Source organism: Euprymna scolopes, chromosome 44, assembly GCF_053919585.1.
Source record: "Euprymna scolopes isolate OS-2025 chromosome 44, ASM5391958v1, whole genome shotgun sequence".
Taxonomy (NCBI): Eukaryota; Metazoa; Mollusca; class Cephalopoda; order Sepiida; family Sepiolidae; genus Euprymna; species Euprymna scolopes.
Window position 1 is genome coordinate 54,850,771 of NC_136525.1, and position 14,589 is coordinate 54,865,359.

Genomic DNA, 14,589 nt, shown 5'->3' on the forward strand with positions numbered 1-14,589 from the left:
TTTTAACTTTCTTTTGTGTTCCTTGGTGAACAACTTCTTATACCTTTGTTCTGCTGATAAACTTTTTTCCTATTTTTTTTTTGTTATATTGTTTTTCCTTTTCTTTTTTTCTTCCTAACAGGAGGGGGGGGGACAGCGTTGATAGTATGACGAAGATGAAGGAAAATACAGCACACAGGGTTGGGGAAGGGGGGGTCAGCAATTGTCGTCGAGTACATAGTTTCACACTGTTACCTGCATTGGGAACTGCACGAATCACAGAATCTTCCGATGAAGTCCGATTGCCGTTATCTTTTTGGATTTGCTCGAGAAGAATGCTGAGTGAAATGGAGTCCAGGGTATTGTCGGAATCTGGCAAAGCAGGTGGGCTGAAAAGTTCAACAAGATGATTTGAAAAATGTAACATTCACATAAAGATATCAGGTTGACAAGAAAGAGTTTTTAACTTTTAAATTCAGATCAACAAATCTCGGCTCAAACAAAAATTTTTTTGATCCAAATAAGCACCATCAGAATCAACACACTTTTGCCAACGCAAAATTTATTCGTGTATTTATGTCGATAACATAAAAATTTATTAGTGTATTTATGTCAATAACGTAAAAATTTATTAGTGTATTTATGTCGATAACGTAAAAATTTATTAGTGTATTTATGTCGATAACGTAAAAATTTATTAGTGTATTTATGTCGATAACGTAAAAATTTATTAGTGTATTTATGTCGATAACGTAAAAATTTATTAGTGTATTTATGCCGATAACGTAAAAATTTATTAGTGTATTTATGTCGATAACGTAAAAATTTATTAGTGTATTTATGTCGATAACGTAAAAATTTATTAGTGTATTTATGTCGATAACGTAAAAATTTATTAGTGTATTTATGTCGATAACGTAAAAATTTATTAGTGTATTTATGTCGATAACGTAAAAATTTATTAGTGTATTTATGTCGATAACGTAAAAATTTATTAGTGTATTTATGTCGATAACGTAAAAATTTATTAGTGTATTTATGTCGATAACGTAAAAATTTATTAGTGTATTTATGTCGATAACGTAAAAATTTATTAGTGTATTTATGTCGATAACGTGAAAATTTATTAGTGTATTTATGTCAATAACGTAAAAATTTATTAGTGTATTTATGTCGATAACGTAAAAATTTATTAGTGTATTTATGTCGATAACGTAAAAATTTATTAGTGTATTTATGCCGATAACGTAAAAATTTATTAGTGTATTTATGCCGATAACATAAAAATTTATTAGTGTATTTATGTCGATAACGTAAAAATTTATTAGTGTATTTATGTCGATAACGTAAAAATTTATTAGTGTATTTATGCCGATAACGTAAAAATTTATTAGTGTATTTATGTCGATAACGTAAAAATTTATTAGTGTATTTATGTCGATAACGTAAAAATTTATTAGTGTATTTATGTCGATAACGTAAAAATTTATTAGTGTATTTATGTCGATAACGTAAAAATTTATTAGTGTATTTATGTCGATAACGTAAAAATTTATTAGTGTATTTATGTCGATAACGTAAAAATTTATTAGTGTATTTATGTCAATAACGTAAAAATTTATTAGTGTATTTATGTTGATAAGGTAAAAATTTATTAGTGTATTTATGTTGATAACGTAAAAATTTATTAGTGTATTTATGCCGATAACGTAAAAATTTATTAGTGTATTTATGTCGATAACGTAAAAATTTATTAGTGTATTTATGTCGATAACGTAAAAATTTATTAGTATATTTATGTTGATAACGTAAAAATTTATTAGTGTATTTATGTTGATAACGTAAAAATTATTAGTGTATTTATGTCGATAACGTAAAAATTTATTAGTGTATTTATGTCGATAACGTAAAAATTTATTAGTGTATTTATGTCGATAACGTAAAAATTTATTAGTGTATTTATGTCGATAACGTAAAAATTTATTAGTGTATTTATGTCGATAACGTAAAAATTTATTAGTGTATTTATGTCGATAACGTAAAAATTTATTAGTGTATTTATGTCGATAACATAAAAATTTATTAGTGTATTTATGTCGATAACATAAAAATTTATTAGTGTATTTATGTCGATAACGTAAAAATCTTGCGTTCTGGTTGCGATGAAGTCGTTGAAGGTGTTTTTGATATCGCTTAAGACTGTTGAAGCATTTCTTATACAGAACGTTTTTGAGATGTTTAAAAAAAGTGGTAGTCGGTAGGTGAGAGGTCGGGAGAGTATGGCGGATGAAGCACAGAGTTTTATAGCTCAATTCGTGCAACTTCTGCAGGATCAGTTTAGCAACATGCGGTCGGGCATCGTCGTGGAGGAGAATTTTGCTTTTCTGCTGACTAATGCTGGGTGATTGCCGAAATTTTTTATGCATTTCGTCCATTGGTTGACAGTACTTCACCGCTGTAATGGTTTCGCCTCATTCAAAGAACTGTAATGGATGGATTCCTCATATTCCGATGCCTCCGTTCAGTCTCGAAAGACAAAGGATACCTCTTGTAGGGGCAGCTGCGCAGGAATTGTGAGGCAAGAGTTGCACAATCCCTAACCCCCCCCCCTGAATCGGCACTGTTTGAGTCCAGTAGCAAGGAAAAATCCAGGACGACTGGAAACAATGCCGAGATAAGCGGAGAGCACATACAGCACCTGGAAATTCCAAATGGTCACCCATTTAGTACTGACAAGGTTCAGCATTGCTTAACTTTGGTGATTCAGCGGGAATCGGTGTGTCAACGTGATTATGCCGTACAGTTCCTCATATATAGGAATATTATGGGAATACTTATAGGAAGGGTTTCCTCAATTTAGAGTTGTCTAGCAAGATGTTTGTTCACATTACATTTAAATTTTTGCATGTCATACAATCAGGAAAACGGGAAACAGAGAGGGAATTCCAAAGGCTATTAGTTTGAAGGAAGAATATATTAAGAGTAGATAGCCTTCCAGTATTTAGGACCGTTTACCATGAATGGGTGGGATATAGCTAATTGTCGGGTTGTTCTTGAATATTTAATGAAGGAAGCATCAGTGCAGCAAATTTGTTGGTGCACATTTTATTGCAGTACTGGCACTTCTGTATGTCAATGACATGAGGCGTCCGAGATAAGTTATCGACCCCTCTTCTTTGAATGCCCTCTATCGGCCGTTCTGTGAACCTCAAATATAAACAAGTTTCTCTGACAACGCAAAAATATATAAGAACGAAATAAAGAACAAGAAAAAATATGAAAATCAAAACATTTATTGTATAAAAAATGTATCAAAATATAATTTTAAAGTTTTAATATTTCTTTTCATGAGTTAGTTTTTATTCACAGTTATAAATCAATGTGAAAAACATTAAACATTTATAAATTGTTTTAGAATTATTTTTTTTTTACAGTATAAAAATATATCAAAATATAATTTTAGTTTGTCAATGTAGCGAAATATAATTTTAAAAACATAAAACATTTATAGAGGTTTAAGAATACATTTTTTTTTGTACTGAAAGTTGGGGGGGGGGGGGTTGCAGCATAATTCTATAAGCATCTATCAAAATAAAGGTATGAATTATTGACCCTCTTCTAGGCTGACAAACGCCCTTTATAGGCCATTCTTGAAACTAAAATACACAAATTCGCCCCATGTCATTGACATGCAGAAGTGCCAAAGTACTTGTAAAACAAGAGATGTCACATCGTGGTGATAAACCTGGAGCTTTGTAGGCAGTGCGAGGCCTATTAGATTAGAGACTCTTTTAGACGATGCGTAAAGGGAGAGACGAAAAACGAAAGAAAGGATGCAAGTTCTTTGGTTAGTAGATTTTTTTAAATACTCTGTGACAGCACGTGGGCTTCCCTTCGACAAAGCCGCCGACCCCATATTGCGTGCCGTAGATTACTTACCTTTGTCGACACGCAGGTCACTGCTCAGTTCGTAGTATCTTTAATCAGTTGGGATGCATCTCCCCCCCCCCTCTTTTTTGGCTCTACGTTTTGCTACATCTAATAATAAATGTTATGGGCTTAATACGAACTTAACATTATTGATCTATCTTCTGTTTTCTCTTTTGATCGACAAAGAAAAAAAGCGTAGTATCTATTAAGTCTAACTGTACACGTTATCGGCTTAATGGGACAGCACGTGGCCTTCCTTCCGACAAAGCCGCTGACCCCATATTGCGTGCCGTGGATTACTACCTTCATCGTTCTCGTTGGCCGTGTCATCATCTTTTGGTTCACAGTTGCTGACAGAACACACGCAGGTCACAAAGTGGAAGTAAAATAAGTCGTGGAACAAGAAAGGAAAAACACAAACACCAATGTTTCACATATATTTGATGGTTGCACTTGTGAGCATGTGTCTTCTCCCCGTTCTATCGATGTTACGTTCGTCTGTCAGTCGCAATTTCTCTCTATCTCTCTTTCGCAGTCAGCTCTAAAAACTGTCCAATCGTTGTTGCTATCAGCTCCATCCATCGCAACCAGCAGCTTGATGTCAATTGTCTTCTCTGTGTCGGTATCTGAAGTCTCCCAACCCCGGCTACCGGAAGCTGCCCTTCCCTGAGTTATCTGTTCTGTAGGTTTCTATTGTCATTGTCAAATCTAAAAAGACTCGATCTAAAAATACCTACAGATTCATTGTTTGCTACTTCCCATCTCTTTGTTTATTGTAGGACATTTCCTATTCCTTTGTCTATTTCCCCCCTCTCAGCACTTAGTGACTCAGGTCCACTTTATAGTACTACTTAACCACTGCGTCACAAGCCCGCAAGAAAATCAATTGTAAAAGTGATATTCACCTGAAGGTTGAAGGTTCAATCCTCAGTGTGGGCAACCGAAAAATATGATTGCAAATTACTTAGAACTTTTATTCAATCATGGCTGACGGAACAAGAGCATGCTATCCCTGTGAAATAAATAAAGGGTTCCGTTCGAAATTCCGTCCACATTCCTGAGTTCAACAATATTCACCTGAAGATGAGACCAGTAGTCCGAAGAATCCAAATAATACAAATAACGAATCCTCGTCGTAAGAACAAAAAAAATAAATAAATAAAATATACTTACACTCTCGGTCGATTTTCCTCAAAAAGTCGAGCAATATTTTCTTGGATCAGGGGATGAGACTCACTAAAAAGCAAAGATAAAAATTTTGTGAAAGTAAATTTTTTGGTTATAGTCAGCTAATGTACTTCCTAATTTCCGATGTGACTGCTACCGGAAGTGTTGACAAGGCAAATCAATTCCTTCCCTTTTATTGTTCTTCAGTATTTTTATTGTGAAGCGATTTATTGAAATAAAAATATGAGAAAAGGACATTATCGAAAAATATATAATATTAATAAAATTCTAAATGTTTATTTATATATGTGTGTGTGTGTGTATACCAATAAAACTTTCGATTGGATGCACCAAATTGAAAAATTTTTCTTCTTGCCGGGAAGGTGTGAGTCCCTAGATTGTCCTTATCTAAATATGGTTCATAACGAACAATGCTGAGTCACATAAAAAGACAGAAATAAAGGTTTTTGGGCCATTTCGTGCAATTGTTGAAAAATTTACCTGCCTATATCAACGGAATTTAGCACTATCTGTATACAGTCGTGGTAACATCAAACTCGGCAAGCAGCAAAATCCCACCCCAACACAGTAGATATCCCTAGATATAAAAAGCCTTCAACTCTAATAATCCCCCCACCCAACTGCTAGACTTTGGAATTCCCTTCCGGGTTCCTGCTTTCCCAACTGTACTGACATACAGAAGTTCAAATGTAATGTGAACAGACATCTTGCTGCTCAACTCCCTACATAGTATCCTTGCAACTTATTTCGCTGATAGTAGCCCCCGACATCAAAGTGGCTGTGCCTTGTTTGAAGTAAAAATGAGATAAAAAAAATTTGTTTTTAGTCAGTGTAGGGTTAAACCTTTTTTTTTTTTTTACATGGAGGTCACCACTTATCAAGGCCCGGATTGGTTGGTTGGTTGTTTTTGCTTTACGGCATATCAACCCTTTCCAGATTATTTAATGCCGAATCCGGTGATTTTGAAGAAAATTTTTTTAATAGAATATATTTGTTTTTTACAAGTCGGTTTCTATTTAACCCATAGTTGGGACCCTAACAGGTACTACCACTCTGGGTCAGAGTGGACCTGGGAGCAATGGCAATTAAAGAGTGGCTCCATACTCCCCAAAGTCCGCAAGTTGGGGCCTCACCATCGGATATAGTTTAAGGTCATATCCAGGACCTCAAAGCCCAGAAGCCACTTGAGGATAAGGGTTATTGCGTGTACAGTAATCAATGGGATAGTATCGTAGTAATCGTTGTTATTGGAGATTTCATAAAGTGTCTACTTAAGGGGGCGGTTCATCAGGAATTTATTTATGTTGGACATGGAGACATCCAAGTTGTAGTCAAGTGGGAAACAGGCAAACGGAAGGGAGTTCCACAGGCATGCACTTCTAAGAAAGAAGCTTTGTTCATGGAATCTACGTTTTGATTTAAGCACAGATAAAGAGTGGGGAAAATTACTAACAGTGGTTTCAGCTAGACGGGTGTTTTCGTGAAAGATTGGCGAGAGGGGACCAGAGATTGAAGCTTAGACGATCATTTGCCATGGAATCCTTCTATACTAAGGCAATTTTTTATTTTTGCCTACTGCCAGAGTGCCCCTTTTTGGGGAGCTGGTTTTCACCTACATTAAAAACGACCTTGTGTCACATATTTCTCCCGTGGAAAAGCAAACAAATAGCAACAGTGAGCAGTTCTTGGAAAGAAACTACTGGAATAGGAAGCAGTATTACGGTGATATATTAAATTAACAAATTGATGAAGACTACTAGATCAACAGGTCAAACGAGCTGCTACAAAGGAAGCAGGGAATAGATGAAACAATTCTAAGGAACATGTGCCACAACAGTATTTGTAGAAAAGACTGAGACTAGCACTTACACTTGAACTTCTGCATGTCAGTACAGTTGGGGAAGCAGGAACCTGGAAGGGAATTCCAAAGTCTAGCGGTTCTGGGGAAGAAACTACTGGAGTAGAAAGCTCTCTTACAACATCTAGGGATCTCAACTGTGAAGGGGTGGGATTTTTCTGCTTGTCGGGTTTGTCGGGGGGGGGGTATTTACATCGAGGGGGTACAAGTGCTTGCAGTTCTTCAGAGCATTCACCGTTAAAGTACTTGTAGAACAGGCAGAGAGATGCTACATTCCGTCGATGGGACAGAGGCTTAAGCTTAGATGACAGTTCAGGACCTATTAGGTTAGTGACTCTCTTTTGAACCTTGTCTAGGAGTGAGAGACTAGTAGCAGATGCAGCAGCCCAAATATGACAACAATACTCCATACATGGGCGAATGGTGGGCTTTTAGAGGTATAGGATACTTTAATGCCTTTGATCATTTGAATGGTTCGGAAATGGTGGATCATTTTATGTTAAACTTATATTTAAAATTGATCCCTCTCTTTGGATTCTAGTTTTTTTGTTTTGTTTTATTCTTTCCGCCAAGTTTTTCCAGACTAGTGGCTTGATGATGTTGGATTCTGAAAGAAATCACAGCTGAACCATGTATGCACATATGTAGCCAATAATGTTTGTTTAATCACAGAAGATTATATAATAATACAGCTCTACCTGTTATTAAGCACTATTTTCTAGGAAACCACAGCAATACAATCATTCCATATATATCTATAAAAGTGAGAATGTGTGTGTGAGGACACTTCTCAACCTATATACTCAACGAATTTTTGATCTACAGACTTAAAATTTGGTATATAGGGTATTCAGACACGTGGAAATTGCTCTCTCACTTTGTATTCTAATTTTTTTTTTGTTGTTTTATTCTTTCTGCCAAGTTTTTCCAGCTTAGACTAGTGGCTTGATGACGTTGGATTTTGAAAGAAATCACAGCTGAACCATGTATGCATATATGTAGCCAATAATGTAACCTTGGATGTGAGAAAGTGTTTAGAACATTCATGAAATGTCCTGCCTCAGTACAAGACATGAAAAGGAAAAATGAAAATAATAATTCTATTATAATGAAACGTTTTTGTCTGTCTGTCAAGTATAGGCTCCAAAACTACTTTTTTTTCTTTTTACAAAGGAGTCAGCACTTATAAAGGCCCAGAGGTCACTCAAGGATAAAGGTTAATGAGTGTGCAGTAGTCAATGGGACAATATCATAGCAATCGTTAGTAGTGGAAATTTGATAAATTAGATTACTTAAGGAGATGGCTCATCAAGAACTTGTTTACATTGGACTTGAAGACGACCATACTGTAGTCAGTTGGAAAATAAGGAAACAGAACAAGCACAAGTGTGCAGTTCTAAGAAAAAAGTTTTGTTCATGAAATCCACGTTTAGGTTTAGTCGCAGGGAAATTATTGACAGTGGTTTCAGCTAGACCCGTGTTTTTTGTGAAAGTTTAGCAAACGGAGATCATAGACTGGAGCTCAGACGAGTAGTTGCTATGTAAATAACGATACAGCAGAGACAGACTCGCAATGTTTCTTTAATAGGAAAGAGGTTGCAGGGAAGAAAAAAAGGCATCCCCTGCTAGGCTGCGAAGTCTAACCTACTTATTTACTTAGAAGATAAAATTTTGTCACTCGTCAAATTTTTTCCAAAGAAGAAAAATGAAAATAAAAAAATAAGATAAAAATGAAAAAAAGTAGGTACTTGTACAGTTTAATCAAGACATTAAATAATGAAAATATCAACAAAAAAACAATTTGTAATGATACTGATCAAAAGGTAGCCATGTTTCGATTTTTAAGAAGAAAAGCTAGTATTTAAGATGGGGAGGGGGGGTGTCAACGCTTTAAACTGAGTTATAGCCCCTTGGCGTGTTCTAAAAATCCAAACATGGCTACCTTCAGCATGCTGTCATAAAAACATGTTTTTTTTAACTGTAAAAAAAACAAAAAACAAAACTATTTGATCAAACTAAGTAAAAAAATTTTTTTCGGAGAACTTCACTCCATAACGGATATGTACAATATAATTTTTTTTCGATATTTTCATTTTTTATAATGTCTTCATTAAACTGTACGAGTACCAACAACTCAATTTCCAACCGATCTGTATTACAAAATAAAAAAAAAAGTACTCGATCAAATTAAGTGAAAATTTTTTTTGGAGAACTTCAATCCAAAACAGATACGTACAATTTTTTTTTTTTTTTTTTTTTTTCGATATTTTCATTTTTTTAATGTCTTGATTAAACTGTACAAGTACCAAAAAACAATATTTGTTATCGTCCGGTTGCCATTCAATTCCGGGCGATACCAGATCTCCCTGCTAGTCGAAAGAATAAAATGTCGATTTACCAAGAAACCATGGAGTTCTTTGCTGCCATTCCTCTTTCGTCACACCACACCGTAAAATTGATGATGCGGATTATATATTCAGACGTTTCCTATAAAGAAACAAAAAAAAAATATCTTTTTAAACCGATTATAAACAGAGAGGAACTGTGTAGAGTAAGACGACTCAAAGAAGCAACACGTATGCTGGGAGACAATCAATTACTAAGTAGACCTACTATAGAATTTAACATGACATGGGAACCATTGACTCTGACGAAATTACTGGGTTGTTGATACGATTCGGTAACCGAAACGTGTAACTAAGCAGATAAAACGGTTATATATATATACTAGCATTTCAGCCCGGCGTTGCCCGGGTGTTTGGAGGTGTATGCTGAGCAAAAAAAAAAAAGAGTAAATTTTTTTTTTAATTTGACCCCTATTATGACCCCTTAAAATTTATAGTTTCGGGCTCAAATCACTTTATTAAGTTAGATCCAGGTTCAAGGAACCTATATCTAAAATTTCAAGTGTCTAGACCCAAAATTGTCGGAGGAGTTTGGTAGATTTCTTAAAGGTCAAATCGTTGAAATTTGACCCCTTAACAGCCAAATTTCTGGCTGACACCCGTCACATCGATTTTCCCAAATCTCAGTACCCGGTATTTCAAATTTCGAGTTTATAGACTAAAAATTGACAGAGTTATTGCGTAGGGAAATGTACACAGACAGACAGACACACAGACAGACAGACACGTTCACTTTTATAGATATATAGATATATATACTAGCAATGGATGCCCAGCGTTGCCCATGTGTTTTGAGAAAAAAAAGGGGGGGGGGGCAATTTTTTAAACTTTGACCCCAATTATGACCCCTTATAATTTATTGTTTTGGGCTCAAATCAAGTTATTAAATTAGATCCATATCCAAGAAACCTATATCTAAAATTTCACGTGTTTAGACCCAAAATTGTAGGAGGAGTTTGGTAGAGTTCTCAAAGGTCAAATCGTTGAACTTTGATTGCATTACAAAAAAAAAACTTAATCGTAATTCCAAAAAACGGGTGTTTTGGAAGGATTTTCCTTTTTTTTTCAGGAAGTCACTTAGTAAAGGGGGGTTACTCTGGTAGCAGAATGTAGTTAATCTTCCTTTTTTTTTTTGTTTGTTTAAACAATCAACGCTGTCCAATCTATCTATACATCAATAAAAGTGAAATTGTCTGTGTGTGTGTCTACATTTCTCTACCAAACTACTCTGTCAATTTTCAGTGTACAGACTCGAGATTTGACATAAGGGGTATTGAGATTTGGGAAAATCGTTTTAATCGGTTTCTCCAGAAATTTGGCTATCAAGGGGGTCAAAGTTCAATGATTTGACCTTTGAAAACTCTACCAAACTCCTTTGCCCATTTTGGGTCTAAACACTTGAAATTTTAGATGTAGATTCCTTGGATATGGATCAAACTTTTTAACCTTATTTGAGCCCAAAACAATAAATGTTAAGGGATCAAAATTGGGGTCAAAGTTTAAAAAAATTTAACCTCTCAACCAATTTTTGAAATTTTACATAAAGTGCATTCAGACATAGGGCAAGCTTTTTAATCGGTTTTTAGCTGAAAATTTGGCTATGAAGGGGTAAAAGTTCAAAAGCGTTGACCTTTGCAGTCTCTAGCAAACTATTCAGCAAATTTTGGGTGTAAACATTTGAAATTTTACATAAAGGGTATTCACACATGCAGACTGTACAAGTGCCAGCCAATGTAACCTCTGGCAGACAGAATGAGAGCATATTATTCTCGACGGGTTAAATAAAGGGTTCGATTCAATATCCCATGTACATTCTCTAGTTTGACAAGGTCAAGAGTTACATCAGCTAATGTACTTCCTAACTTCTGGTGTAGAAGTGACAAGACAAATCAGTTCATTTTTATTGTTCTTCAATATTTTTTATTGTGAAGCGATTTATTGAAATAAAACAGAAGAAAAGGACATTATTGAAAAATCTATAATATTAATAAAATTCTAAATGTTTGTTTGTTTATCTATGTGTGTGTGCCTATATACCAGTAAAACTTTTGAATGGATGCACCGAATTGAAAAGTTCTTTTTTTCCCCTGAAAGGTGTTAGTCCCTAGATTGTCCTTATCTATATATGGTTCATAACGAACAACGCAGAGTCACACAAAAAGCCCGAAATAAGGGGCAGTTTTGTTTTTGCCGAAAAAGTTTCCTGCCCATGTCAACGGAATTTAGCACTGTCTGTCTACAGTCGCGGTAACATCTGTGGGAGCCTTTCCTAGTCTCACACAAAAACACGCGTTCACATCTCAAGCTATATTACTTGTCACAAACATATGCGCACACAAACATACGCGCACACAAACATACGCGCACACAAATATACGCGCGCACATCCACACACGTACATATATTCACGTTCGCGTATATACAGTCACATTCATGTGTATACGCACACACGCTAACGTACATACATGTACGCGCACACGTACGCACACAAGGACAACGTCACTTCACCTTTCAAAGGAAATCCACACATGCGTAAAAGACCACCGGAAACAATTATAAAAGCAAGAGACAAGCTGTTTCCAGCCCTTTTTGACTTAGCTCTCGAGCTGAGCGGTCGTCGGACCATTCGCCCCCTTTCGGGGCGCCCGCGCGTCACGTCCCCTGCGACTATGTATGGGCCACGAGCTAACAGACAGTATGTACACTTTATACGTTTTCTATCTCCATGGCCTGGTTTGACTTTTTCTCATTCTCTGAGGAGTAAAGTCTATTATAGTATAGATACTATAATAGACTTTACTCCTCACCAGCTAACAGCGAGAGACGCACACCAAACTGGATTGACTTTCTTTCTCTCTCTATGACAATAGACTTTCCTTCTCACCAGTAAACAGCGAGAGACGAACACGGACATGAACACGTGTTGTACCCTTTTCTTTCACTTGTTTTTTCACAAAATAAATTCCAGTTCGTTTAATTCAAGTAAACGCGTTGTTCATTCCTTCCTCAAAGCAATTCATTTTTCCTTTCACAATTCAAATCATTTTCTCCTATTTTGTACGACTGGGGGATATATATAATATATCCACCAGTCCACTACAAATTTGGTGACCGCAACGTGATGATGAACATGCATTTCCTTCTATACACTAGACAGCTACAAAACGGTGACACCCGAACGTGAGATGAACGCACATTTCATTCTAAACCACAAGTCCCGCAACAAACTGGAGCCCGCATGGGGACCCTACTTTTTTTAAAGGAATTGTTTTGAGCGAGATGCGCGTTTTATTTGATAAAGAAAAAAACGGACTTTTCAACAAAGAAAAACAAGTGAACTTCTACTGACAAAAACCTCAACGAACTACAATGATGAAACCCCTGGCAAGTTTGTAATAATTTTAACCATCATTTTATCCAACGTTTACTCATTATCCCTATCCTTAGTTTGGGTATTTTTTTTTTTCAGTGATTTTGTTTTGTGCAGATGGGAATTTCCCATACTCCGAGTTCACAGGGTAAGCATTGATGGTAAGACGATGTTGAGTGTGCTTGATGTTGTGTTTGACTTGGCGTTGTATGTGCCGACGCGGCACAGCTGCTAGTATATAATAAAAATTAACAAAATGAAACACAATTAGTCTTTATTTGTACTTTCGTTAAAAAAATTTTTAAAAAAAGTTTTTATCTTAAATTAAATTTTATACAAAATATACGTTTATGAAATTATACAAATAAAAGTTTCTTTTTATTTTAAAAATAAATTCTTTAATTGAAGTTATACAATAAATATATGTTCATAAAAGTATAAAAATATCAGAAAAAAAAAAAAAACTAATAAAAAAAGAGTACATGCACAGAGGCGATTCTGATACTGATTCCAATACCCCAAAAAGTTATGATTTTTTTCTGTTTGCGATTCCGATTAATCATCTCAACACTAGTTAGTATATATATATATATATATATTTTTTTATTCAATTTTCACCCCAAACAAGGCAAGTGCCATTTTGAAGTAGGGGGCTACTATCGGAGACATAATTTGCAGGAGCATTATTAAGGGAGATGAGTAGAAAGATGTTTGTTCACATTACACTTGAACTTCTGCAGCACAGTTGGGAAAGCAGTATCCCGGAAGGGAGTTCCAAAGACTTGCAGTTCTGGGGAAGAGACTATTGGAGTAAAAGGCTTTCTTACATCTAGGGATTTCTACTGTAAAGGGGTGGGAGTTAGTTGCTTGTCGGGTTTGTAGAACAGTTGAGGTAGCAAGTTCAGTTCACAAGGAAATCATAGAAGAAATTTTTTTTTTTATTTGCCTTTGTCCAAAAATGAACTCGGCCATTTCACATCAATCATGCAGATTGCCAAGTTTTGATTCATTTTTTTTTTTCTTGTAAATCTAACGACTTTATGGAAACAGAAACTTGTTTACCCACCTTGCTTTTGTTGAGGACCAAATCCATTTCCCAGTCTCCAACTTTAATCAAAGACTCTTCCCAATATTCTTCATTTTCAGAATCAAGTCTAAAGAAAGACAGAAACAGAAAACAATAAACATCTTTAATCATCAGGCAACGATGATCCCGTGCTTCAATGCAGCAAAAATGGTTAATTTTAATAAGAAATTCAAATTTTAAGACCATCTGAGGAGCCACTGTATTGTGACGCCATCTTGAAAGCAATCTAAGACAAAAAAAAAAAAAAACAAGGTGTTGCATTGTTGGTTGGTTGTTTTTGTTTTACGGCATATCAATCCTTTTCAGGTTATTTAAAGCCGAATCCAAAGATTTTGAAGAAAAATTTTTTTAATAGAATATATTTGTCATTTTCAAGTCGGTTTCTATTATAACCCATAGTTGGGACCCTAACAGGTACTACCACTCCGGGTCAGAGTGGACCTGGGAGCAATGGCAATTAAAGGGTAGCTCCAAACTCCCCAAGGCCTCACCACTGGATATAGTTTAAGGTCATATCCAGGACCATTGCATTGTGGGAGTCCATATAGATGTAGTGAATGTATATACGTTTTTATATATGTGTCACAATCGTCTATATGACGTGTGTGTATAAACGTGTTCGTCTATGATCGTCTAGCATTGTGATCGTCTGATTTAAAGCTTGTTGCATGTCTATGTACATTTAATTAGCGTTTATGACGAAACGGGAATATATATAAATACCTGTTTACATCTATTTTCTATTTTCACATTCTTTTTGTAGCGATATTAT

The 14,589-nt window shown here is 35.4% G+C and overlaps 1 protein-coding gene across 2 annotated transcripts in view; it reads right to left on the minus strand.

Moving 5' to 3' along the window:
• The window catches only part of LOC145268848 (uncharacterized), a 48,923-nt gene that overhangs the window by 21,289 nt on the left and 13,045 nt on the right, over positions 1-14,589 (minus strand). For both annotated transcript variants that reach the window (XM_080124522.1, XM_080124523.1), the window contains 4 exons: positions 13,797-13,884; positions 9,354-9,442; positions 5,083-5,145; positions 235-368 (listed from right to left, as the gene is read on the minus strand). In XM_080124522.1, the coding sequence (XP_079980648.1) occupies positions 235-368; positions 5,083-5,145; positions 9,354-9,442; positions 13,797-13,884 (374 nt within the window). The remainder of the gene's footprint in view (positions 1-234; positions 369-5,082; positions 5,146-9,353; positions 9,443-13,796; positions 13,885-14,589) is intronic.